Here is a 26,688-nt window from a genome sequence, read left to right as displayed (position 1 = left end):
GACAGCATAATACAGGTAAAGTAATTGGGTTACAGTCGATGCAAATGTAAAATGTAATTCATGATGACTGCCTTAGGTGTTCGGTTTTTGACTGCTTTTTCCAGGTATTCTTCAAGTAATTTCTTGGAAAAACTGACCCAAGACTTATGCTTTAATTATAAGCTACACACACAGAGACACACACACACACACACACTCTCTGCTGACAGGTTGAAAGTGCAAAGCCCGCTCACTGCTGTAACATTATATATTCAGAAAGGGGAAAAATAATGCTAGAAAAAAACAGGAAAAATATAATTCTTCATTCTTTCATCATCTGCACTGATACAGAAGTCCTTTGAGAGCATTGATAACATGCAGAGCAGGTACACCACATATCTGCGGTAAGCCAAAAAGATTTTTGGACGTGCTTGCCAACTCCCACTTACAGTACATTGAGGCCTGGATCAAGACGCCTTAGGACGCTCTCCTTTGGGTCTTAGCCAAAGCCTGTAAACCTGAATATCAGCAAATGTTCCTTTAAAAAAACCCAAAAAAAACAATGCATATTCCTTTTTCCTACTACCAATTCATGACACAATCAGAATTACGGAGTCAACCTATTTTCTTAATTTGCTCTGCACAATGAGTAACACTGTCTACATGAGCATACTACGGTACTTTTATGGCATAAATAATAAATAGCTCTGGTTACTCCACACAAGATATTTCTGGATTTTTGCCTCTCTTTTTGTCTGTGGTTTGAAGTAGGCAAGGCTCAGTTTAAAATAGGGGACTATGCATCAGTGTGCACTAAAAATGCAAAATTAGTCTATTCTTGTCTAGAAGTCAGAAACCGTAAAAACCAAGGACAATCTAATGTATGAGGTTACCCGCTGTGCAAACAGTCTTCACCAGTTTTCTTAACTTTGAGTCTTTAATATGTATTTGGTACGTAGTCTCAATAAAACAGAACGAACAGAAGACTGGTACTCGCTTATGAGTGAACCTTCGAGTCTTTATCTCCATTTCAGCTACAGTATAAGTCATCACCAGCTCCTCTGACACAGCCTAAATAAAACCGCTCATTTCTGAAGAACTGCAGAAGTGCACATGATAACATGAATGTAATCCATTTTACTTTCCACCTAGCTTCTTTACAAGTTCCCATCACAGAGAGCGAGTGAGAGGGGTGTCACTGGCTGCTGATGCTGCAGCTCCAGCGAAAGCCAAAATGTAACCGGCCTTGTATTTAACTCAAATGAATATTTAGTTAAAAAATGATGAAATGTTGAGACAAGTAACTGTGCACGTCCTTAATGAGGACTGATGAGAACTAATGTTTACATGAAACGCAGCAACACATGCCAAACATTTAACTATAAAGAAAGTGTTCACCAACAACAGGGGGCTCATGCTACTGACAGCCCAAAATATGTAAACATACACCAAATGTATAATATTTGGTTTCAGTAAATTTCCCCCCTCAGCTGGGATGTCAGGCCAGATGTCTTGTAAAATGTTTTTTTTTTTAATTTTTTTGGTGCTTTGAGAACCACTGAGTGAATGTCGTTTAGTTCCATTAAATACAGGAGAAGGCAGATACCTCTGCAACTGGGCACCAAAGCGATCTGACTCTAGAGTGAACTGTCCCTTTAACCTCAGTTTGTCAGACAACGCTCTGGGCGAAGGGTGGGAATAAAAAAAAAAAAAATCAGTTCTTGTTGAGAACCGCTTCCAAACTGTCCGATCTAGCTCGACTGTACGCCTCCAGCTGCTTTTATCAGTGCTTTCACATTTTGACAGTTGAACGCTGCAAAACAGGGACGGCAAACTGATGGAAGTGGAGCTTCGGCACACGTGAGTCACGTTCAAGACTACTTTTTCTACTCTCGTTCCAAACTGTGTTTATGTTGGAAACTTGAGCCCCCCCCCCCCCCCCGACTAAGTGAGTCGTCCTCATAGATTTTGGCTGTGATTTGCCTACCAACTAGAAAGAGGGTGAAGAAGAGCATACTTAACCCCTTAGATCTAACTAACTAGAGATGGGTACAAAAACACTTTCAGAGCAAAACAGCCTTTCAAATTTTAGCTGTCTCCATGCAGACCTGTACTAAGGCTTCAAACCTCAAGCCCAAATTTACCAGCTGAACGTTTTAGAAGCTTCTGTGTTTTTTTTTTTTCTCCAAGAGGCTCAAAAATGTCAGACAGACGGCAGCTGGTGGTTCCAGCAAAATTTTTTCATCGTTATCGTGAGTTTTTTTTTTATAACAAAAACAAGCCAACAGAAATAAACTGAAAATTAATGAATTACTTTTCACACCAAATCTGGATCCTTCAAAAAGCTCATTTATTTACATTTTTTTCCAAGTAAAATGAAAATAAATGAAACTTTAATTTCACTAATGAAGGGTCCACAAAACTTTTCAAATAACTTTACTTCAGCTTTTAGTACACACGCTATTCTTTCTATCGCGAGGCTTATCTTTTACAAAGAAAAGTCATAGTAGAAATCTTTATCCAGTTCTATGAACTGAGAATTATAAAGCAGCGCACCTTTGTGAGTCTGAAAGGTCACAGAAAATGTCATGAAGCTGAAACTCTCAGATGCTAAGCAGACTGACTGACTATCTTTTTCTTGCGTGTTTTGCAAAATGTAAAAATGATGGTTTGTGCGGCTGGAGAAAAGTCATGAAGGGTCATTTTAAGCGCCACGACATTTCATGTCTTATTCAAAGTGGCTATCAGCTGATAGCGGCTCGGCCTCTCCGGTGTTAAAGTGAATACTGATGAAACAATATCACTTTCAGAGCCTTGTGCTTCTCACTTGGCTTCTTCGCTCTGCACGACAAACACTTATGAGTCACCGAGTGATCAAGTCCCACTTCATACAGCGGAAGACTTTCAGCTTTTATATTTAACTCATCCATTCTTCAGTCACTAAATTCTTCAGATTTTTTTAACAGCTTTTTTCCCCCCATTGCTTTTAGCAGCTCTGCGCTTCCACAGCAAGTTCCCAGCAGTACTATTTAAAGTCAGGTAGAGCGAAGAAGCTTTCAAAATAACAGGTCTGACGGCACTTGAATTAGAGCTGGGAGCCTGCGGACGACCGAAGGCTGTATCATCTCTTTAGGAAGAAAAGTATTCAAAAGACTTAATCCCTGAGAGTTTTCTGAAAATGATGAGTTACTGGAGAGCGCTTCATACAGCCAAACCCGAAAAATAAAACTTGTTTTAACCGATTGTGCTTCATCACAAACAGTCCGCTATGGCAGACATACAGGGATGAATATCAACTGCAGCAGTGCAAACCAGTGTGATGCATCTATAATTGTGAAAAACCCTTCTGTCTTTTTTTATTACATCATTATGTTTGCTTTATCACATTTATAATACTTTGCAAAGTCATGGCAACTAAATCCATTCAACCTTTGAGTCGCTCTAGTTCTACAAACCTGGTTTAATGTAATCACTATAATCATTCAAGTGTAAACAGATTTTAAGTGGACGTGTTTTGTCCTCTCCTGTTCATGATTTGTACTGATTATGATCATTATCCTCATGATTAGTATTATTACATTAGTATTCAAAAGAATCATCACAAATATTCATGAGCTGTCATGTTGCAACTAGGGCTTAAAGGCGTTAAAACTTTCCACTGGATTTACGATACTCATTTCACAAAGCCATCAGCATGAAACTCGGTCGACAGGCAGTAGGCTGCTGACACTGCGGCTGTGATGGGGAGGGACACTACTGATGGAAACATGGACGCTATTTTGGCTCGAGCTGATCTGCTCTGTTCAGAGGATATGGAGCAGACAGCACGGCGAACAGCGTAGCATAAAACAGCTTTGTGAAGACTTCGGTGTGGAGCAGCGGTTCTCATCTGTGTAGTGCCGAGGCGCGGGAGATTGCAGGGCTTTGTTCCGACCAATCACTTCAGCAGCAGATTTCACTGATTAGATCTTCCCCTTCATCTGAAAGTGTAAAATCAAGCAATGCCGTGTTTGATTGGATCAAAAGCCTACAAACTGCTAGATCTCATAAAATGGCCAAGAACAACTGACAGAATAAAAACAGCAACCTATGCAGAAGAAAATGTTTAGGGAGGAAAAAAAAGCTAAGAGCTCTGAAAAGCGCATGGAGCACAGACAGCAGTCGTTAAAAATAATTGTAGGTTGAATAAAGTAGCAAAGAAGGGAGATTATTAAGAAATGCACAAAAGCAGAATGTTACTCATGAATCATGCTTTTCGAGAAATTTCTGAAACTTTAAATTTAAGTTTGGATTTTATCTGAGAAAAAGGCTCCTGCTGACAATCTAATAAAGCAGTGGGGGGGGGGGGGGGGGGCGTTTCTGTGAGCACCGCGCTGAAATCGAACGTGGACGATCTCATGAGCTCACGCCGCCCGGTGCCTTAGATGGAGACATCAGGTGAGGACCAGCAGTAACTGACTATGGGAGAAGTTTTAATGATCTATTATTGGTCATGGGCCTGTGTGAACACGCCTGCTGATTTGCAAGATAAGCAGAGAGGTGTGTGTAGTTATTAGCAGAGCAGCTCTGCCAACTGTGGTTTACCAGGACACAACATTACTATTGAGGTGGAATAGGAAAGGCTGCCCAGTTACTGCTGTGCATTGCAAAGCTGGTAAGAATCACAGATTGTTCTCCATTCTGTCTGACATTAATGATTCAGACTGGATATTTAGCTGGTTGAAAAACATACAACACGAGTGGGATGAAGAACATCAGAATAAAGGGAATTGTGGGTGTGCTTTTGCACTAAGATACATTTCTCGTTCTGGAATGCGAGTGCAGCCTTAATCACGCTTCCCAGTGATGCACACAGTGAATCTCTATCTGTATTTTCACACATGTCCTCTGGACAAATCTGGGAGAGTGAGGTTATCATATTTTCCACAGTTGTCCTTCTTCGCGTGTGGGACACATTACTAGAAATGCTCCGTGTGGTTTAGGTGAGGACACTGCTAGAATAGAATTTGAAGGAAGCAACAAATGCGATGCCCACCCACTAGTGAAGAACATGCAGAACAATTAGCTGCTCTGTTTGAACATCGAGGCAAACCTGACATTACACTGACTTCGTACCAGGGAGCTGGCGGCTTAAACACTGGCTAGTGTTCAGTCTCACAGTGTCACATGCATCTCTGTTGGGTAAGCCCTAGAAAAGTTCAGGGCTGCAGTGCTTGTGTGAAAACGGCTTAAGATACCAAGCTGTCAATTGAAGAAATAACCACAAAATACCACCAGTAGAAGACCTAAAATAAACTTGAAAACAGAGCCCTGAATATCTCAACACAAGAGAACAATCAGACCGAGATTTGGAATGAAGACAGTTTGAAATTCTCCAAACAACTTTGTGTCTGTGCCCTACAGGTGAAATAACTGCACCTTGGCTGGAGTTCTGCTGCAAAAGAATGATTTTAGGACTCAATAAGTGAGTCATATCTGAGTGGAGATGTTTTTGTAGCAGAACTGCTTAACTCACTTTTCAGCCCACTCCAGTTTCAAGACTCTCTGTTCCTGCTGGAGTATTTAAAGGTCATACATTAATTAATGAACCTTTACAGTGAGTCACGAAGCAACGGATAGAGAGTAAAAAACATAAAGTAGAGAAAATATAGTAATAATAGATACCGGACTTGAATAAATAGATACCGGACTCGTGAGTCAGGACCAGCACTAAGAGAAAACAAGGATGTACCCTGACCTGCCACAACATTAAAAACCATCTTCTTCTTGTGCTGCCAAAACAGCTCTGTCACCTCCAGGACCCATGACACTGGCACCAGATCCTTTGGGTCCCTGTTTGGGAAATTTGGAGGTCTGATTAATGCCTTTGATGCCTAGATGTTTTTTACAGTGTGATGGGGCGCATTCTCCTGTCAGGTAAGGCTGGTGTCTTTAAGGAGTGTGGTGAGTATGAATGCACAGGTTTTCCCAGCAGAACATTGTTATAAAAACGTGCAGCATTTTTCACCTTTTTCACAACAGGCTATAACCCCGTCACAAACAGCCACAATATTAACACCTGTGGCTTTAATGGTGGTAAATGTGGGTCTATGTGGAAATAACGGGGTATACTGTCCCTGCTCCGTCCACATTACTATAGCTAAAATAGCAAAGATGTAAATATAAGTGTTGCGCTAACAAAGGAGGTAAGCAAGAAATGGATGTTCCAATTAAAGAATATCTGATAAAATATGCTATTTTACTGGTAAGCTAAAGAAAATAAAAATTAACAGTAAAAAAACCAAACAAAACAAACTTGCTTGAAACTTTAACAAAAGATTTGGAAGCAACAATATTTAATGGAGATTTAAAAAAGTCTATCCACCTGTTAAACAGCTGTTTCTTTCTTTGCATGTAAAGGCTCTAATTTGGCTGCTTCCTCCAGTTTTTTGTTATTCTTACATATTGTCACATATTTTAGAGGCAACTGTACACATCACTCATCCTCCAGATAAGGAAGGTTTTTTTTTGGGGGGGGGGGGGCTTTTAAAAACTTTTATGAATCTTATGAACAATGGAAAACAATTGACCTATTATAATAGCAAATGCTTTCACTTAGCAAGGTAATGTCATGTGACAGCTGCCACTAATCTTCAATGGTTTAAGACTACAGAATACAACTGCCACCACGCTGTAACCTATATGCTAATTATCTTTCAAATGAGAACCCATTTAGGTTGATATAGAAAAGAGTAAAACCTCAGTCTTAAGCAACATACAAACCATAGCTGCTGAGCAGACCAGCTACAGTACTTTATGATTAACAACTTATACAGAAGCCATCCATGCAGAAAAGAGCAGCCCAAGTGTGCAAACCTCTGCCATGGTTGAAAGTTCCCTCCATACTGTACATTAATTGAGTCCCTGGATCCAAGAGGAGATCCGGATTACTGTCTGATATATTCTTGAGAAAATCATGATGTCTCTCAGTTTTTCTTATTTCAATTTGATATGCATTTGTGAAGCTATGATGCAAATCATCCAATTTTGCAAATACATCCAAAACAGAGAAACTGAAGTAATCACACGAACCCCTCGGTGGGGATAAAAATACAGTTATTTCACAACTCAATATGTGGCTTAATAGATGATAATGATATGATCACCCCTTGAAACGGTGCACGGCAGACTTTCTCACGAGGTTATTTCTAGCAATAACTGCATAATTAAAAGTTCTTTATTTGGTCCACAAGGACACTTCAGTCAAAGAGGGCAAAGAAGCAGTAGCTTGAGCCACTAGTTTCACTATAGAGCACTGTAAGTCCCTAATATGGGGTATGAAGTGCAGCATAATGTAGAGACATAAAGTGGAGAGACCAAAGCAACAAACGCTCGCTTTGAGTCTCGCAGATCCTCTGACACTGCAGAAATAATTGGCACATTGTGAAGGGCAGATATTTATGCCAGTTTAGCGGCAGACTGTCAGAGATGGATGGTGCTCTGCCTGCTGGTGACAGCTTCTGTTAAAGAGATCTCAGAATAGTGACTGCTCAGGTTTTCCCAAACAACAAAGTGCTTGGATAAATCTGAGAGAAAAACAATTCAGTGCGACGCCTGTGAAAAGAAGGTTTTGACCTCCAAGCTCCTCTGGTGAATTCATCTAAAAAAGATCGCTCATGCCTTGCTCATCAAATCATGTTTTTCAATTCATCTCCTGCTTAATACCTTATTCAGCCCTTTGACAACTGGCTTAGTTAGTTATTCAGCTCTCCTCTCTCTCTTATTGAAGTGTTTGAAGGAGAAGCCCAAGGCGGGTTATAAACAATGATTCCACAGAAAGAGATCATTACTTTCCACGAAGTTAGGTTTCTGAAACATTTCCAAGTGTAATCTCAATATGTCATTTAAATCTCTGTCTGTTTCAGATCAATGCTGTTAGATCAAGGGTAGTCTGGTGCCACAACATGCCCACTAGCATCTCATCCTGTGTAGGATCAGAGTATCGAGCTCTTGGTTGAAAGCGTCCTTGATTCTGGCACTTAAGGCAAATGTCATCTGTTTTAATAATGTGCATATCTTGTCCCTGAGCATAAACACAATTAAGTCGGTACTTGTGAGCATCAAAAAGTTAGAAAACCAGACGTAAGTAGATAGAATCTATCAATCATCTGGAAAATGTGTTTTTATATAGGATTGTTTAAATATATGTAAATTATTTAGCATTCACAGTTGCTGGTCCAATTTTTAATTAGTGAGTTAAGGTTTTGCAAAAAAGCTTACATATAAAAAACTGTTATCATGACTTCCATGTAGTAGTTGTTCCAAAACCTTTAATCATGATGCACATTTTCAGCTAAAAGAGCCCAGTTGTCATTGAATTTAGGGATGGCCCCAGAGCCTAAGGCCAAGCTCATCTCACTTAAATGTTTCAATGGTTTTTAAAGATAGGTTCCAACCCCCCAGCCCCCGTACAGGATGAGTGGAAGAGAATGGATGGATGGATGGACTTTCACATTGTGCACAGTTGCACTAATAATCACATACCCTATGTCCACAAAACAGAGTTTTTAAACTAACAGCACAATAGAAAACTCATCAAATTTACATTTAAGATGGTATAGCAATATGCAATCCTCATCATAATCCAGTATGTACATCTACAATCATATCCCCAAAGTGCGCACTCAGAGAAATGTAGCCACAATTACAAAAGCATGTTTTAGACACCAAAGAATACAATGCAGGAGGTATATATTCACAAATATCCACAAGTGTATAAATAAACTCAACACACAATGGGACAGTGTGAGTTGCTGACTGTGAGTGCAGAATCATCTCCACATATTTCTGTTTTTGTTCAGCAACTCATGCTTTCAAACTAGCAGCACAAGCTAATGGATGAGCTCTTTTTAGTACCAAAGAGACATGAGGAGTACTTCCTGAAGTCTGACTTGCATCAGGGCAGATCTAAATCTCCATTAGCTGTTCAGCCCCAGTGGGATCAGTGTCCTTACTCATGGTAGTTAACTGTATCACTGCAGATACACTAAGCTACTATGGACTAGATAATTGCAAATTCAAAAAATGCATATCCAATTAAACTAAATAGACTGGGATACAGCATCTTGATGTTCATAATAAAACAGCACAAACTAATCTGGGTCCAGACACTGCATTCATCCATGGTGTGGAGGGAATTTTGTATTTTGGCTTTGGGTTACAGAATCCTGTTTTATGTTTGTGTAGAATCTCCAGCGATTCACGAAGGCACTTAATGACCATAACACTGCCTTCAGGTATGTAATATTCCCACTATTAAACAGTTAGTGAATCTACCTCCTACCTACCATAATCATTTTCTATGTACAGCAAACTCTGATTACACAGAGAAGGTAAGGGTGCCAACAATGGGTGAATTTTACTGGAAATGGCCAGTACAGGGAAGGATATGCTTAAAAACTGAAGTTATAAATCAATATCCATCAAACAAGGAAACAATTGCTTGAACTGTATTCTGACTATTTGTGCTTATGTGGACAATCACCTTCCAAAAGTCCACTCTGAGCAAGGGAAAACCCTGGAGACATAATAAAGTCTCCTTATAATGTTTGACCTTTAAGAAATGCTCATCTTTGTTGTATAAATGTTGAGCTGCAAGTTTACTTCTTACCCTTATGTTTAGGTATTATTCGAAATGGTTTTAGGGAATTTAAAATGACTAAACTTGTATACAAATTTAAATCAGAGGGAGGATCAGGACTGGTTTGGTGCAGGATACTTCTTCACTGGGTTATCTAATTTCTTTTATACCTATCCCCATAGTCTCTCTGTGAAATCAGCTTATGAAATCAGATGCTGCTCTATGGATGAATAATAACTATGCCAATGACTTTAGAGAGCCTCTCTGGCCCAACATGATATCACATGAAGCTAATCTGGATTCACACTCTAGATGTACTACAGTGTGTGGGTTTAAATGAGGAAAAGACTAAAAAGACTTATTTATGTAGCATAACTAGGTGTCACAGATGTTAGGTAATCATAACTTTATCTAATCAGTCTAAAGTTACTTATTATTACAAACAACTGCTGCAGCTGAAAAGTGGTGAAAAGTTAGTAGCAGGTTTTGTGTTAATACAGAGACTGGCAGGCTGCTGATGAAAATCAAGGTCAAGGATAAGCTCAGAGTCAGAAGACAGCGTGACAGGCCAAAAGATCTTTGAGACAAAAAGATAAAGGAGTGAGCTGGTAAAGTCTAGCCAGCTTGTCTAATTGCTAATGTTTCTGGCTGCTGGAAATGAAGGGGAAAGAATCAAACTTTGCTGCCTAAGGTGGAAAGTTCTTTTTTTGAGAAGAAAAGGTTAACCAAGTTCTTGCAGAATGGAGACAGAAATTAAATACTGGATGACCTGGAACAAACTTTTTGGTCTGGTTACCATCATTAACCAAAAAGGGGATAGTCATATGAAAAATGTTCCACAGGAATCTACAGGAAAAACTAAGTAGACCTTTACTGCTTCCATAGGAATTGAGAGAGTAAGTAGCAGCCAGGTGATGCTAATTAAATGCAACTCATTAAGTATGACCACCTTTATAAAAGCCAGAGTTTTTGCTGGTTGACTGGTCTGGAGCATTCAGTGTATGTTAACACAATGCCACAGTCTTCCAAGGAGTAGACATCCCAGCAAGTAAATTGTAGGGTCTTAAGTAAAGACCCTACAATATACAGAGAATACCCCAACAATCAGACGAACCCTTATAAGCAAGCACTTGGCGACAGTGGGAAGGAAAAACTCCCTTTTAGCAGGAGTAAACTGAAAGATTCTTTCTCCCATTCCACAATTAAGCCAGTAGCTAGCCACCAATCGCCTGGTGCTGCCCCTTGCTGAGGTACTGTCGTGCCAGGCTGAGAATTTCCACTGTGAGCTACCAGAACAGATCACTATCATCACAGTTAGCTAGTGGCACAACCATTAGCACTAGCAAATGGTCGTTCGGTATCGAGAGCCCCAATATATTGCCAATCCTATCCTATCCTATCCTAGTTTTTAGTATATTCTGCTCTGTAATTTGCTTGAAACACCCTGCTGGTTGACAAGTCAACTTCCCCCAGTGGGATCAATAAAGCTGTCTGACTGTCTGTCTGTCTAATAATACTGTCTAAGGGAAGCGTATATAATGTAAATAGAATTTGTCATAACATGGAACCCTGTGGAACTCCATAATTAACCTTAGTGTGTGAAGGAGACTATAGGAATAAGAATGAAGACTGGCCTATAATTAGCTAAGACAGCTGGGTTAAGTGATGGCTTTTTAAGTAATGATTTAAATACTGCCACCTTAAAGGTCTGTGTAGCATAGCCCAGTAATATAAACTGACAGATCATGTTTAAGATTGAAGCATTAATTAATGTACTTCTTTAAGCAGTCTTGTAGGAATGTGGTGTAATAAACACGTTGATGGCTTGGAAGAAGTAACTATTGAAGTGAACTCAAAGATCAATTGGAGAGAAAGAGTCTAAATATCAGTAGCATTGACAGAGCATGTACTTAATAATAAGTCTGTGAGATGGTCATGAATAATGTTTTCTCTTTATGGCTATAACTTTATTTGTGAAGAAATTATCAAAGTCATTACTAGTTAAGGTTACAGGAACACTCGGCTCAACAGAGCTCTGATTCTTTGTTAGCCTGGCTACAGTGCTGAAAAGAAACCTGGAGTTATTCTTATTTTCTTCAGTCAGTGATGAATAGTAAGATGTTCTAGCCTTAGGGAGTTTTTTATTTATTTATTTATTTTTTTATAGAGCAATAAACTGTTTTTCCAGGCTAAATGAAGCTCTTCTAAATTAGTGAGACACCATTTCCTCTCCAGCTTACAGGTCATCTGCTTTAAGTTTCACATTTGTGAATTATACCACCGAGTCACGTACTTCTCATTTGAGGCATTTCTTTTTTTGCCCCAGAGGAGTCACGGCATCCAGAATTGGACACAGTGGGGATGTAACACAGAGGTCCATTATCTCGTTATTAGTATGAGTAGAATTTAGGTAGCTGCTCTGCATTGTGCTGGCACATTGCACTGAAAATAACAGTGGATGAATTATATCCTCAAATTTAGTTACATTTTCAGAAAGACATCTACTGTAATGAAACTTACTCCCCACTGCTATGTAATCCATTATTGTAAATTTAAATGTGTTAAGAAATGATCAGACAAAGACTGTTTTCAAAGAATACTGTTAACTGTTCAGTCAGAACAAGATCCAGACTGTGATTAAAGTGGTGGGCTCATGTACATTTTAAGAGAAGCCAATTGAGTCTAATAAGAACTCTGAATAAGTGCCAGGTAGATGACAGACGGCAACAAATAAAACCTTTTTTTGCGTCTTCCAATTAGGGTGGACAAGGCTAAGAGTCAGGGTTTCAATGAATTAAAATTCTGTCTGGGTCTATGGTTGATTAATAAGCTGTAGTTGAAGATTGCTGCTACTCCTCCTCCTTGACCTGCTTCGAGGATTCTGACAGTTAGTATGACTCGGGGGTGCCAATTTATCTGACTGTAATCACGTCTCTGCAAGGCAGAATACATCAACATGTTGTTCAGTCCCTGTTAGTAAATGATTCAGTAATTGAACAACATGTTCAATGATTCAGTAATTGAACATGTTCAATTACTGAATCATTTACTAATAGGGACTGAGAAGAAAAAGATCTAATATTTACTAATCCACATTTAACAGTTTTACTCATTGGTGCAGTTGAGAATGCTATATTGTTCTTTTGTTTTTATGTTTGAATTGGTTGGTTTGGTTTTTTTTCCTGATTTTTGGCTTGTTTTTTGGTGGTCTTGGGAGCAGACCATCTCTATAGGGATAAGGTTTTGGGGGAATAACAGGAGGTTAGAAGTTGCAGAAAGCCCTGTAAGTCTGCAACGGTTTCCTGGTCTCAACCCTGGATAGTCTTGTTTTTTTTGTTTTTTTTTTTTTTTGGGGGGGGGGGGGGGGGGGGGGGTGGGTGTTAATAATTTTGCCAGATTTCTAGAAATGAGAGCTGTTCCATCCAAAGTGGGATGGATGCCGTCTCTCCTAACAAGACCAGGTTTTCCCCAGAAGGTTTCGCAATTATCTATAAAGCCCACATTGTTTTTTGGACACCACTCAGACAGCCAGCAATTTAAGGAGAACGTGCGGCCAAACATGTAACATCCGGTCAGATTGGGGAGGGGCCCAGAGAAAACTAGGGAGCCCAATTTTGTTTTTGCAAAGTTACATACTGATTCAATATTAACTTGAGCGATCTCCGACTGACATAACTGGGTGTCATTACTGCCAATGTGAATTATTATTTTACCAAATCTCTGTTTAGCCTTAGTCAGCAGTTTCAGATTTCCTTCTTTGTCACCTGCTCTGGCTCCTGGAAGACAATCATTAATGGTTGTTGGTGTCTCTAACTTCACATTTCTCAAAACAAAGTCACCAATAACCAAAGTTTGTTTCTTGGCGGGTGTGTTGCCAAGTGGGGAAAAACTATTAGAGACGTGATGGTGTACCAGGGCCTTCTGTTTAAGGCTACACTTCCTCCTTTCATTCACCCAGCTGGCTTGATTTCCTGGCTGCTTGGGATAATCTGATGGGGGAGAGCTAATGGTAGCTAAGCTCCCTTCATCTGCACTGACTACGGTTGGCCTGGCTAGCTACAGTATTTTCAAGGGTGTAGAGCCGGATCTCCAATTCACTGAGCCTGGCCTCCAAAGTTACAAACAGCCTACATTTCTTACGATTATCAGTATTACTGAAAAAGGTAACTTAACATTTGACGCACTGAGCAGTCAAGTTCGAGAAGGACAGGATAAGAAGCCATGCTGTTAGTGACTTGGCTGAGAGCTAAGCTAATAGCCATGCTAAGTATGGTGGAGGAAGGAGGCCTCCTGCTCCAAGTTTTTGTTTGTTAACAACGTTTTATGTTTTCCTAACGTTTTATTTTAGGCTGTGCTGCATCCAATGTTTCGCTGATGGGACTACTAGCACTAACCAGCTTTAGTGGAATTAAAGGACTGTGTAGTCTTACCATCACCAGGACTACTGGATAACATACCCAAGGAGCTGTTGAGGAATGAGAGAGGCCAGGACCAATTTGCCTTGGGAGACCCTATCAGGAGGCAGAAGCCCCTCAAAAAAAAATAGTACCTGGGACCCCTGGGACACACAAATACCTCCACTACAGTAAGGTGACGATTCGCTAAAAATTCTACTGAAAGATAACTAATGAAAAGTTATGTTATCTGGAAACTGTGACATTTGTCAGACATATGGAAATATTAACCAGGCTTGTCGAGTATTACTTTTCTGTTGTCTTTTTCTTTCTTGAGTTATTTAAAATTCCAAACATGTATTGTTTTTATTACCTTTGGCTAAATTGTTCTTGTGTGCATGTGTGTAAAACATTAATTTTGTAATATATGTTTTACACCTTTGGTTAAAAAGAGTGATTAAAAAAAGAAAGAAATATGGTTTTGTTTATTTAGGCTCTGAGAACAAATATAAATATGGGTGAATGAATCATTAATTTAAAATATGTGAAATATGGTTTAACAGTATCGTGTGCATTTTTACAGCATTTACAGATTTTAATTTTATATTATTTTGCACGTAACTGTGTGAGATATGTCAAGATGAAAAGCAGTCCCTTAGCTACATCTATTCATAATAGATAATCATTTGCACTGTCTGCTGTATAAATTAACAGTGTACTAAAATACTATATTTACAGCACTCTAATGGCTACAAAAATGTATCAGTCTGCATGTGTAAATAAATAAATACATGTTAAGTAATTTCAATGTGAAATTTAGAGGATATTTGAATGTTTTGTGGGGAAGTAGTGACTGGTGGACATACTGCGTTATTAAAACAACACATCCAACAATATTAGCAAAATGGACAGGCCTGCATACTCTAAACATTAATATCAGAATCATCTGTTTGCACTAAGCATAATAAACCCATAGCAAACCCGTTATATTTTTTTAAATTACTGCTTAATATTTTAATATTCACTAAAGCAATTTCTCAGGAAAAAACCAGCTGCAGTGTACAGTGACACTTGTTGAGCCTGATTAAGTTTGTTGTGTTAAAGCTGTAACTCACAATACACATAAGCAGCTTAGACTCAGTGTCTGTGTTCTGGCCTTAAACACTGATGTATTGACAACAGCTGGCAGCTTTCTTCGGAAATATCACCCCTGCCAGCCCTTTATTGGAGAGCCCAATAGGAATATCTGTCCATCTGCAGTGCACTGCTAATCAAATACCAAGATAATGCAAATGACAACACAGGGTCAAAACTCAAACCTGCAACCCTCTCGCAGATTTAATGAGTTTTGTGTTTGTTTCACCTTTTCACATGAGCAGCTGCACAGCCACAAACAAGGCTGAACTTGTATTAGTCACCTGTTCTCCTCTATGCTCAGATATTATATTAACTAAGCATGAAGGAGAATTTATTTAATATTTCACATTAGCATGTGAAATATTAAATGTAGTTTTTTCTCAGTTTTACATGCATATATCTTAAGTTCATTGTATCAGTTGCTGCTCTTATTGATAATTTCAGTACATACATTTTAAGCTGTTTAATTCGTTACTACATATTTTCCTTCAAGCTGGAAAACCTTTAGACTGAGTGGAGACAGTTTAATAGTTTATAGTAGGGCTGGGCGATATGGACCAAAAGTAATATCTCGATATTTTTTAGCTGAATGGAGATATACGATATATATCTCGATATTTTTTTATTTCCCAAAAGGTATAAACAAAAAGGCCGTTCTGAGTCAAAGCTACATGTCCCAAATGTCACACAGGCACTTTTATTAACATTCAGCTGTAGATATACATGAGAAATTGCTCAAAAATAAACTATTGACATATTAAAAATAATAATGCTCCTCAAATAAATTAATGCTTTTTTTTCCCTCTATAAAAAGACTCACAGCTGTGCTATTAAAATTTAAATAGAAAAGATACACAGCAAAAATGGCAAAAGGCTGACTTATTCTTTAAAAAGCCAGTCTGGTGAAGTCTACTTCACTGGAAAATGCTTCCTCCTTTGTGTATTCCTGTACATCCAGTACTGTGACAGACTGAATGAACAGCCAGCTCATTAAATCCAGACATATGCGCTGACGTACCACAGCAACGGGCCCACCCGCTCAATGCAGCGTCTGCAAGCACACGAAAAAGACCCACTTCCGCTATTTAGGGTCACGTGACTTACGGTACAAACCAACTTCTGCTGCGTATGGCGGCGCCCTCTTGCCTGCAGCCAGGGACTCTTGGGAGTCCGGGCAATGCCAAAGTGTACCAACAGATGCAGTATGAAGGCTGTATGTACACAATACACGGCAACAGCAGAAAATTTCAGGTTTCCAAAAGTTGGCGAAGTCACCGAAGAAGTCGCTAAATTTGTCAGTAGCCACTTTTTGGAAAAAATGTCACCAGTGGGGTCTGAAAAGCTGCTAAATCTAGCGACAAAGTCGCTAAGTTGGTAACACTGCCATGTTGTCGGTTCCTGCATGATTAACTGGTAAAACAGAGAGAGGCGGGGCAGTGCGAAATTGTGCAGACAAACACGGAGATAAGAAAGGAGAAATGGTGGATCTACAGTACAAGTATGATTGTAGCGCGCCATAGACTACATCAATATAACAATATTGTCTCATATCGTGCATGAAAATATATCGATATTTTTTATTCAATATATCGCCCAGCCCTAGTTTATAGTTTACTTTCTCTGACACACACACACACACACACATTTGCTGTATAGCACTCTGTGATGGACCTGTGTTAAAAGCACTTTTGGAATAAATCTGACTTGGCATGACCTTGTGTGACCATTAAACTAATTACACTTGTAAAGCTGAACAATCCAATACCTTTTTGTCTTTCCCTCATCTCAGACCTCTTGTGATTTCTATGTGATGAGGACAGGTTAGTGTCTACACTGTTAACACATGACAGATGTCCGGCTTTGATTGTACTGCCCTATTGAGTTCTGAATGGAAGAATTAAAAAGATCGCAGTTTATTATTGTTTTATCTATCTATATTATATATAAATAAATAAAGTATAGGTAGAAGAAAAAAAGTCTAGTTTTTTTATGCCTTGATCGTTAGCCTCCTGGTCTAGCACTGAATAATGCATCAAAAAAGGTTTGATGGCTCGTATTTGAAGCTCACTGTCTCCAAAGTTATACACATGAAGTCCAGACAATTTTTGCAGAATCAAAATGGGACAGTTTCCACAATTTTCCATTTTCACATAAAACACAAAGGAAATAATCAGCTTCACGTGTATTTGTGCTAGTATGCAACTTAGGTGAAGGAGGCAACACACATAACATCTACTCACTAGTAGTAACCACCGAACTATTAACTGTACTATTCTCACACGGACTATGTACTAGGGAGCTGTCAGAGTAAAGTCTGATTAATGTCTGATCCAGCTGCATCAGACAGTTGCATTCTTTCATGCACATTAGTCGAATAAGACATGAAAGAACGGTAAGAAAAGACCCTTACTGACACTTGCAGAAACCCTCCTATCAAAGTGCTTGCTTCTATCAAAGAAATAGCCATTATAGTTATTTATTTATTTTTACTTTACCCTTTAGTTATCCAGGTAAAAATCTCATTGAGATTAAAATCTCTTTTTTACTAGAGACCTGGCCAAGAGGGTGGCAGAAGTAACAACAAATACGACACACAGAAATATAACAAGAATGCAAACACTGAGTCTATATGCAAAAAGGCCCATCAGAAGCTGGAGTTGCTGAGAAAGTTGAGGTGATTTTGATGTTGAAGAGTCACCATTTGCATTTTTTATTCATTACGTTAATTGATTTTAATTTTTTGCAAAAATTTGTTGGCTTGACAACCTCAGCACAGTTAACAAAAACAGGCTGGGAAAGACTGCTAAACTGTGCCAAATGACCATTAGTACCAACTTGAATGAACTTGGCGATGTTTACCACATTAGGGCCACTCAGAGAACATGCTGGCAGAATTTTACATTTGACATCATTTGTCCCCACACACACACACACACACACACACCAACTTAAATATGAACTGATGCATTGTTACTGTTTTCACAGCTCATTGCAACTTTTATAATGATGATATTTAACCTATGTTACATTGTTTCTTAGTTATTTATGATGTCCTGACTATTGTTGACACTGCAAACACCACCAGTAAAGTCTATTCAATCCAATGAAACTAACTGGACACCTAAAATAACTGAATAACTAAAATAACAAAAGGTACAAATGAGGGGAGACATATTAGAGTCGATGCCAATTTGAAACATTTTTCACCTTCTGAAATTTCAACTCTTTGATATGCAAGATTTCAAAGCAACTGTAGGTAACTGTATCAGCAGAAACTAAATCACCTCTGATCAAAAGTGGAGATGCAACTGTCCAAAAAAAAAATCATTTAATATAGTATGGCAATCAGTCTGCAAAATCATGGCTTCATAAGCTCCACAAAGCAAACCGTGGTGACAAAGCGAAGAGAAGTTATCAAGATGAATTTAACTAACAGGTTTATGATGGGCTGATAAAGACACTAGGGTTGGAAAAACCTGTTTAACAGGTGATCGCCCATCTTTGAAGTTTTCATAAGATAGTTACTTTAATGATCCAACAGTTTGCATGCATGACGGGGAGATTTTTAACTTGACATGATTTGACTGCTCTAATTACATCTATAAGGCTGAATATGACAGTCCTCTTTCTGTGTCTGTGTTATGTCAGGACCACACTGCACGAGAAGTACACTGATACTGTACTTTTTGTAGTCCTACCACCTCAGGGATGTATGCCTTTGCCAATTGAAGGCACAGTTAAAATCCACGTATGCTTCCACTCCTGAGTTTTGGCACTGAATAATAGCGAGAAAAATATTTTTGCAGATGATTGTGATGCCACGTGAAGCTGACCTTGTATAAAAATCTTCATAATTGACTATAAATTCTTGAGATATGCTCAAAAACATGTTTTGTAAGGTCACACCGAACTTGACCTTTGAAATTCTAGAGTTCATCCTTCAGTCCAAGAGAACTTTGTGCCACATGTAATGAAGTTTTTTCCAGAGTTCCTGAGGTATCACATTCAGAAGAACAGAAAGGACTTACAGTAAGTTTGGCCTTTACACATAAAAATTAACCCAGTCATCCTTCAGTCGCAGGGCTCTCAAAATCCGGCCTGCAGGCAGTGGCAACACTTTCTGTGCTCCCAGTGGGAAAGGAAACAATGTACTCCCGATAATGTGATATAGCAGCATTGGTGGGGAAAGCAAAACTCTCCAGGCACTGTTACATTTTCTGATTTCCTCTGCAACTTTTCTCCCTTTGAACTTGGATTCTGAATATTATAGTTTTTACAGTTAAGAGTCACTTAAATTGTTCATTTACATTTTCATCATCAATTTTTTTGTTTTTTGGTCAAAGCACAGGGACACTATGGGCGTCACTATGATAACATGTGCAGGACAATGGGATATTCATGGATGACTGCCAGGGAAGAAAAGGAATACTACCTGCTGCCATACTGGATGCCAGTGCAAAGGCAAAAAAACCTATTAAAACACATGAGTGAAGCACTCCATTGTACTGGCTGTGTAGACTGTATGTAAAAGGTGGGCATAAAACAGCTGGTTAGTGAAGTCCCAGTATGAAGCCTCGAGCTGCATACTGAGACTCTTTGTTCTCAAACCAGACACAGCAAGCAGGGAGTAGACCTGCCTGAGAAGCCCAGAGACATACAATACTTGTCAGCAACAAGGTAGGCCTGCCCAGTAGAGTAACTTGGTTTAATATTCTTTTTGACTCTTTTTGAACCGTAACTGACAAAATGAACACTATATTACATCTAATAATACTTCAAAGTGGACACCAAGTGCATACACTTATTATGAAAGGGTTTCTGAGGTCACAGAAAAGGTAACAGAACCAGACAAACCTTTCAACCAGATGTGTGGAGCAGCTTCTCTGGTTGCAAAACCAGGTCTGGTTATATAGAAGTGGCCATTAGAAAGGATGCAGGTTTAAGGCAATTCTGCTTTGGCTTCCCTTATCAAACTGGAAAACTACATCCATCTTACACACAGTCAAATACGTACAATCAAACATATACCATCCTGCTGCTACAACCAGCACTTAAAACACCTGTATTTCCTTTTTTTTGTAAACAAAAAAAGTCCTTAGGGCTTAAAAAAGTGTCATAATGCCAGGAATAGGGGTAAGTTGTTGAGGAATGCAGGCTTTGTGAGCTGACACCCCGCATTAGCCTCAGGCTCATAGAAACAGCGAGTTCAGGGAAAATAGATAGTCAGCTTCTATTTGCTCTCTTAACAAGTATCTGAATAAAGGGGACAATCTCATGGGAAAAACTGAATGGGTCAAGAATGCAGTCTTCAGATATCCAGGCTAGACAACAGCATGCGTAGTCAAGTGCAACCTTGTCTGCCTGTCAGAAGACATTCCTTTGAACTGACTCCAAAATGGTCTGCCATATCTAACTTATAGCACCATTTTGCCTGCGGTAGAGTTTCAAAGGCTTCAAAGCATAAGAGTGACTTCTGACCTCACCAAGTACGATCCTCTGATGTGTGACAGGCAGGGCGGAGGAAGTGTCGTACAGCAGGGATGGTATCTAAACGCGCCAGGTCTGGCAGGTGGTGGTGTGGGACAGGGTATGTATGATGTGTGACCGGACTGCAGAGTGGAAGCATGTGTTGTTTGGGAACTCTAATTACCCACAGGAAAATACAACACACTAACAACTGGTCATAGACCCCAAAGACAGATTCTGACATTTCTGAGAAGGTCAACATTAATTAGAGTGCGCGATTCCACTCACAAGGAGGAAACAGAAGAGTCTGTTGAGAAGAGTTTGGTGGCATAAAACAAATATGAATAAGAAGGTTACTTATGTGCAGACAGTTGACAGTTAATCCCAAAGACCACCTTATCAATAATAACGCTGGGGGGAAAAATAATTTTTGGTTTATGTGGTGTTTAACAGAACAGATCATAATTTTAAGACATTCCCTTATGCTTAAATTATAATAAAATAAACAGCAACTGATTTATTCATAAATGCATTACAGCTCCACTTATTACTTTCATAACCAATTAATCTATCATTGCTTCTAAGATTAATCATTTATTTATTATGCAAATGTTTCAGAACATGATGAAAAATTACTACACCCAAGGTGAAATCCTCATATTTCATCTGTTTAGAAAGCCATCACCGAGAGATGCTCAATTAATGATCATCTTAAAAAGAGCAAATAGAAAAGGCAAGAAACAGTTCATGTTTTTCACTTCTGGGACTAATAATTATTCAATGAATTAAATTATTCTTGTCAGCACTAATAGGAATTCTGATTGGTTTGATCCCTAGTATATCAAGGCAGAGGCAAATGAAATATGAGGAACAAAAATGGCCTTCTACTGGGTGAAAGGGTAGAAGAACAACTCTCCCTGCTTTCGAGCCAAGAGATAGAGAGTAAAGATAGTATCGCCATTACGCCCCTTCCTTCATCGCAGCATCACAGGATATAAACTATTAAGAGCTGACAGGATAAATTATTAAGGGCTCCATTTGCATGGCTCCATTTTCCCCCTGAATAAAAAAAAAAACTGACATCATGACTTATACATACAAGTTTTGCGCGCAGAGTCCTCCACAAATAGTGAAGAGATGTCCTCGTCCACACCAGCCTCATTTTTGGCAATACAGGTATAGGCACCGGTGTCCTCAAAGTGTACGTTGCTGATGTGAACCTCGCTTCCATTAGCTGTGAGGGACAACAGGACCGGGGGAGGGGGGACAAAAATAAAAAGACAATTTTCCTTCAGGACAGAGAGAAAAAGGTGACTTCAATACTACCATCCTCTGCTACCCTTATATAACAGTTATATGTTTGGAAGAAAGGTGAAAGGTTTGTTTCGGGGAGATTTCAAAAAGGTGGGAGTTCAAAGTAAGAATGTGGCACATGCTGTGTTTCTGTGAGATCTGGGACGGTTTTTTCCGCTCTGTAGATTTTGTGAGCAACCTGAGAGGAAAAGCAATCGTCTTTGCTGTTTACAGTCAGAACTATGAGACACTCAATAACTCTGCTTCAGAGTGTTTGATACCGAGTTTGGACAAAAGACTTAATGTTTCACGTCAGCGACATTGTGCACCTTTTGATGGCATAAATCGACTTATATCTCAGTTTCAAACAAACAGCTTTACAGTGAAATCAGTCACAAGAACCGGTCTTCAAGCAGCCACTGAACTAACAGGACAAATGTATGTCAATATTAGAAATGCATGTAATCATCTAGGTCGCCCAGCCCTCTTTGATACATGAAAGCGATGCGCCCCATGGTCATATATTAGCACAAAAGTAAATGCACAGGTGCACATGCAGTAGACTCATGACTCTTGTTTACCTTGCAGGGTGAGCTGTTTGGACAGCTTGGTTGTGATGTCCATGCCATTCTTGAGCCAGGACAGCTGTGGACTGGGGATGCCCTCTGCATGGCAGCGGAGGCTGGCAGTGACACCCGGCTCCCTGGCCTGGCTCTCCGGATAAACTCGGATGACAGGAGGAACTGAAAGATGGTATAAGAGAGAAGAGGGAGACAGTACAGAGAAATGAATAAACGCTGCTGCATCCCTCACTGATGTTTACATTAGAATCATTTGAGGAGTTGGACAACCTTATCGAACAAGAAGTTTTCAAGAAGATAGCAAGTCCTGAACTTATGGCTTGGAATTAGCATAAACTATCAATAGGATTGAGTGCATTTGCAGCATTACTGAATGCCTTTAGATAAGGTTAATGTGCTCCACAAAGCCAAACAAATCAGATAGATAAATAAGGGAGGGAACCTCTGTTCACTTGGTAGCTATTGATTTTCCGTAACCTTCTGTCAGGAAGGAGATGAGGGGATAGAAGAAGAGAAAACAAAATGTGCAGAAAGAAAAGGCAAAAAGCTAAATGTCGCTCTCCTCTGCAAACCGCTCCAAAAGCTGACTTGACACATTTCTGCACACGGTGCCACTGTCATGCTGCAGTTTCACTTGTTTACCCTACCCTGAAGCAAAGACAAACAAAAATATCTCTGACATATTGTACTTTCAAGAACCATACATTAACATAAATCAATAAAATACACAAATGCATTAATAATATGCATTTATGCATTGGCTGAAAATTATGCCACGAATTTTGCTCTACACCCGGGGGCCAACTTGTTAGAGCCCTTTTCCACAAAACATGGAAATATCAGAAGAATGAATTTGAATAATCCCTTAGAGAAGGGAGACTTCTCTGAATAGCATAACAATGATAAAACCTTTCATAGCAGTATGTCTGTGGAGACTCCTTCACTGGAATGGTGACTCAAACTTGGACAGTGACAATGAACTGTTTACAGAGCATCCATAAAAATGCAGCATGATTCATTCCACAACAGCCTGTCACATATAAGGATGACAACCTGGCAGCAGTTAAAGTAGAGACATCAAATCTCTCTATCTTGCCATCTTGTTTTGAGCGATTCCTTTTGAGCCTCTGTGGCCCAAATCAGCGTCTTCTTTTTTTCCCCTCTCTTTTCTGAAACAGACTTCAGAGACATGAGCGGAGGATGGAAGCAAGAGTCTTGGCAGAAGCAGAGAAGGCAGACGCGCTGTAGAGACCATTTCCTGTGGGCACTGGGTTAGAGGAAGTCTTTACTCAGCCAGGTGAGTGAAAGGACTAAAGATTACGGCCATGACCATCTGGTAACCACAGCACTCCTGGGCTTTGGAGCTCACGTCAACCTGACTGCCAACACGCTGTCCACAGTGGGCCACAAGGGTTCTTATGGCACTCGGGTTACTTTACCAATCACAGCCACACAGACACTCCAGTTATGCCAATGCCTCTCAGCAGTCACAATGCTGATTGCATGGAACTCTAGGAGACAATTATTTTGTACAATCATTTGAGAGAAGATTATTACTCTTGCTTAATGCCCTCACAGATGCACATACAATCACACAAAACAACTCTCTCTCTTTCTTTCTTTGTGTGTGGGGTGGGTGGGGGTGGGGTGGGTAAGGGGCATAAGTTTATTATCTTCCTTCCTTATCTGTTTTTGCACCATATGCTTATTGTAAATCACTTTGCGGCAGCCTTGTTTGCTGAAATTGCTCTGTAAATACAAGCTGTTCAAAATGAAAGCTAGAATCTACACCTGCATCCAAATATCAATCAGCCTGAATACACAAGTCATAAAAATCATATTTTAAGTATTTCTATAAGCCCAAACTTTTATGTCAATGTGCATATACTGCAATTAGTCCCATTCTGCACCATGAAAAAAAAAGCAAAGAAAATCCTGTTTGAGTCATATTTGGTCAATGCCCGCCTAAATTAATCTCTTTGTGCAGCCCTACACTGCTCCCAGAGCTCCAGCTATATTTCGATCACTCTCTGAAAGTCCCATTTCAACCATGTGCAGTTAGAATTTCACCATGAACTTTAAAATCTGCACAAAGAGCAAACATCACCTTCTGTGTGAAACGGACCCATTTTTAATGTGGAAGTCGATTCAGCTGGAAAAAGCTCAAGAATGTGATCACGAGCAGGCTCGTTACTTGTTTTCAATGTTTACAGGGCTGTTTAACGTAGCACCCCAGGGTCGAACCATCAATGGTGAGCGCTACTCTAATGTTCAGAAGAGCCTGAGTAAGAAAACCGTGAAAACAACCCAAACCATGGCGTAAACCATCATCTCCATGTGCACCTGCAAGCAGTCAGAATGGGACATCCAATAAGCATTTAAAATAGCAGAAAAGCCATTAATGCTATTTATGTGTAAATACCTATATGTACCTATGATATTTTATGTATAAGACATGATTTCCCATCATACATTCAATGTAGCATTTCAGATTCCAGCTTTGTATTACTTTGTAAAGTGTGTACAAGCACACCTGTAGTGAGATTATAATTGACATTTTGAAATATCATGTCATATTTGGCATCATATCAGCTTCTGTGTGAAACCTGGAACCTTTATCTTCCTGAGGTGTAATACTTCAGGTGGCATTTATTAAAAGTCTTTTCTGACAATTAAATAAATTATTTATGTTTGGTGTTAATGTCATCGTCATTTATAAGATATGAAATTTTTTTTTTAGCAAGCACGTAAATTAAATCATTGTTAAGTGAGAAATGATGATTTGAACACATGAATGTATTGCGGTATTGTGAAATGCAATCAAAGCTACTGTATGGGCAGTTTTTCTTACTTTTACAATAAATTTATTGTAGATTTAAATTAGGAACTGTTCCATTTCTTTATAGATATTTCTACTTGTGCATATTACCTACGTTTTGTGTGTGGAGGTGTTAAAGAAAGAGGGTCATGACAAAATTGGCATGTTTCTGGCCCACAACACCAATTAATCAAGAGCTGTATAGCACAAGCACGGATCAACCAGATTCCCCTGAGTATCCCCATCATTAAAAACCTCTCAGGCAGTCTTTCAAAGCTGTGTTAATTAGTATGTTGGAATTAAAAGAAAAAAAGATCCTCTAATCTAAGAAAATAACAGCTAAAAGGGGTGTGGAGGGGGGGGCAGGTACGGATGTCTGCTCTGTGAGATCCCGAGGTCGCAGAAAGATGGACAACAACATAGAAAAGCAGCATATCTATAACACAGAATGCACTTTTTAAGTAGAGGACTTTTCACCTACAGGATCCCAAGTGGACATTAGTGTGGTATAAGACCCTGGTGGTCCAGAGCCATGCCACTTAAACCCTTTGGCTCCCGAGGCAATGGAAGACAGATACCATCCTCATCCTGCCATCAGCGACTACCGCAGAGACATGCAAGGGTCTAAAGTAAAAGGATACAGTCTGGTGATACCTTTGGAGCCAGAAAAGGCCCAAAAGTCTAAACCATGGCAACAGAAATGAAAAGTAAGAGAAGGGTGAATAAAACGTGTAAACGCCCGTGAATCATGGGGTCCACCACCATAAATTTGAAAATGACTGTAGTCTCCCACTCAGGCCAGGGTTGGAGAAGTGTGTCACACCTCTGATTTGAAGGCATTAACACTCTTTTTTTTTGTAGCCATAGTGCAATAATATCACTTAGTTTCAAGCTTAAGCTCTTTAAAGTACATCATAGAATTACAAATGTAAATGTATTCTAAATGCAGTCTGCTTGATGATGCTCTCTACTGGCCCAGACCTAACAGGATTTTTCTTGTTAATTGCATTTTAAAAATTGAGGACTTGAAGTAAATGTCATTAGGCATTCAGCAGGTTTTCTTTTTTCTTTTTTAAAGATAGCAGGGAGTGGAGTTAATAACAGAAAAAATACCTTAAGGTAACTCCACCACCTGTTTCCCACAGGGTTAGTGATGGTGTCATAAACAAATCCACTAGTTAACACTGTGATTTGTGCTATTTTTTTTTCTTAGCCAGTACAACACAGCAGCACTTTAATAGGTCCAAAATGCTGCAACAAGACTCCTCAATATAAAGAATACTGTAATTTTTACAATGTCCAGACTGACAGACTTACTCGTATGTTTAACAATTGATTTTTCTCTTAATGATTAATTATTATTTCTTTGAATTTACTGCATAACAATCCCTTTATAAGCCT

The 26,688-nt window shown here is 39.3% G+C and overlaps 1 protein-coding gene across 2 annotated transcripts in view; it reads right to left on the bottom strand.

Annotated features, from left to right (window-relative positions):
- Positions 1 to 26,688, bottom strand: part of fstl5 (follistatin-like 5) — a 208,425-nt gene that overhangs the window by 27,290 nt on the left and 154,447 nt on the right. For both annotated transcript variants that reach the window (XM_030738618.1, XM_030738619.1), the window contains 2 exons: positions 22,470 to 22,631; positions 21,695 to 21,829 (listed from right to left, as the gene is read on the bottom strand). In XM_030738618.1, coding sequence (XP_030594478.1) covers positions 21,695 to 21,829; positions 22,470 to 22,631 — 297 coding nt within the window. The remainder of the gene's footprint in view (positions 1 to 21,694; positions 21,830 to 22,469; positions 22,632 to 26,688) is intronic.

This window comes from Archocentrus centrarchus, chromosome 10 (genome assembly GCF_007364275.1).
Source record: "Archocentrus centrarchus isolate MPI-CPG fArcCen1 chromosome 10, fArcCen1, whole genome shotgun sequence".
In the NCBI taxonomy this organism is placed as follows: domain Eukaryota; kingdom Metazoa; phylum Chordata; class Actinopteri; order Cichliformes; family Cichlidae; genus Archocentrus; species Archocentrus centrarchus.
The sequence above is the reverse complement of the archived record's forward strand: the minus strand, read 5'-3'. Positions and strand labels throughout refer to the sequence as shown.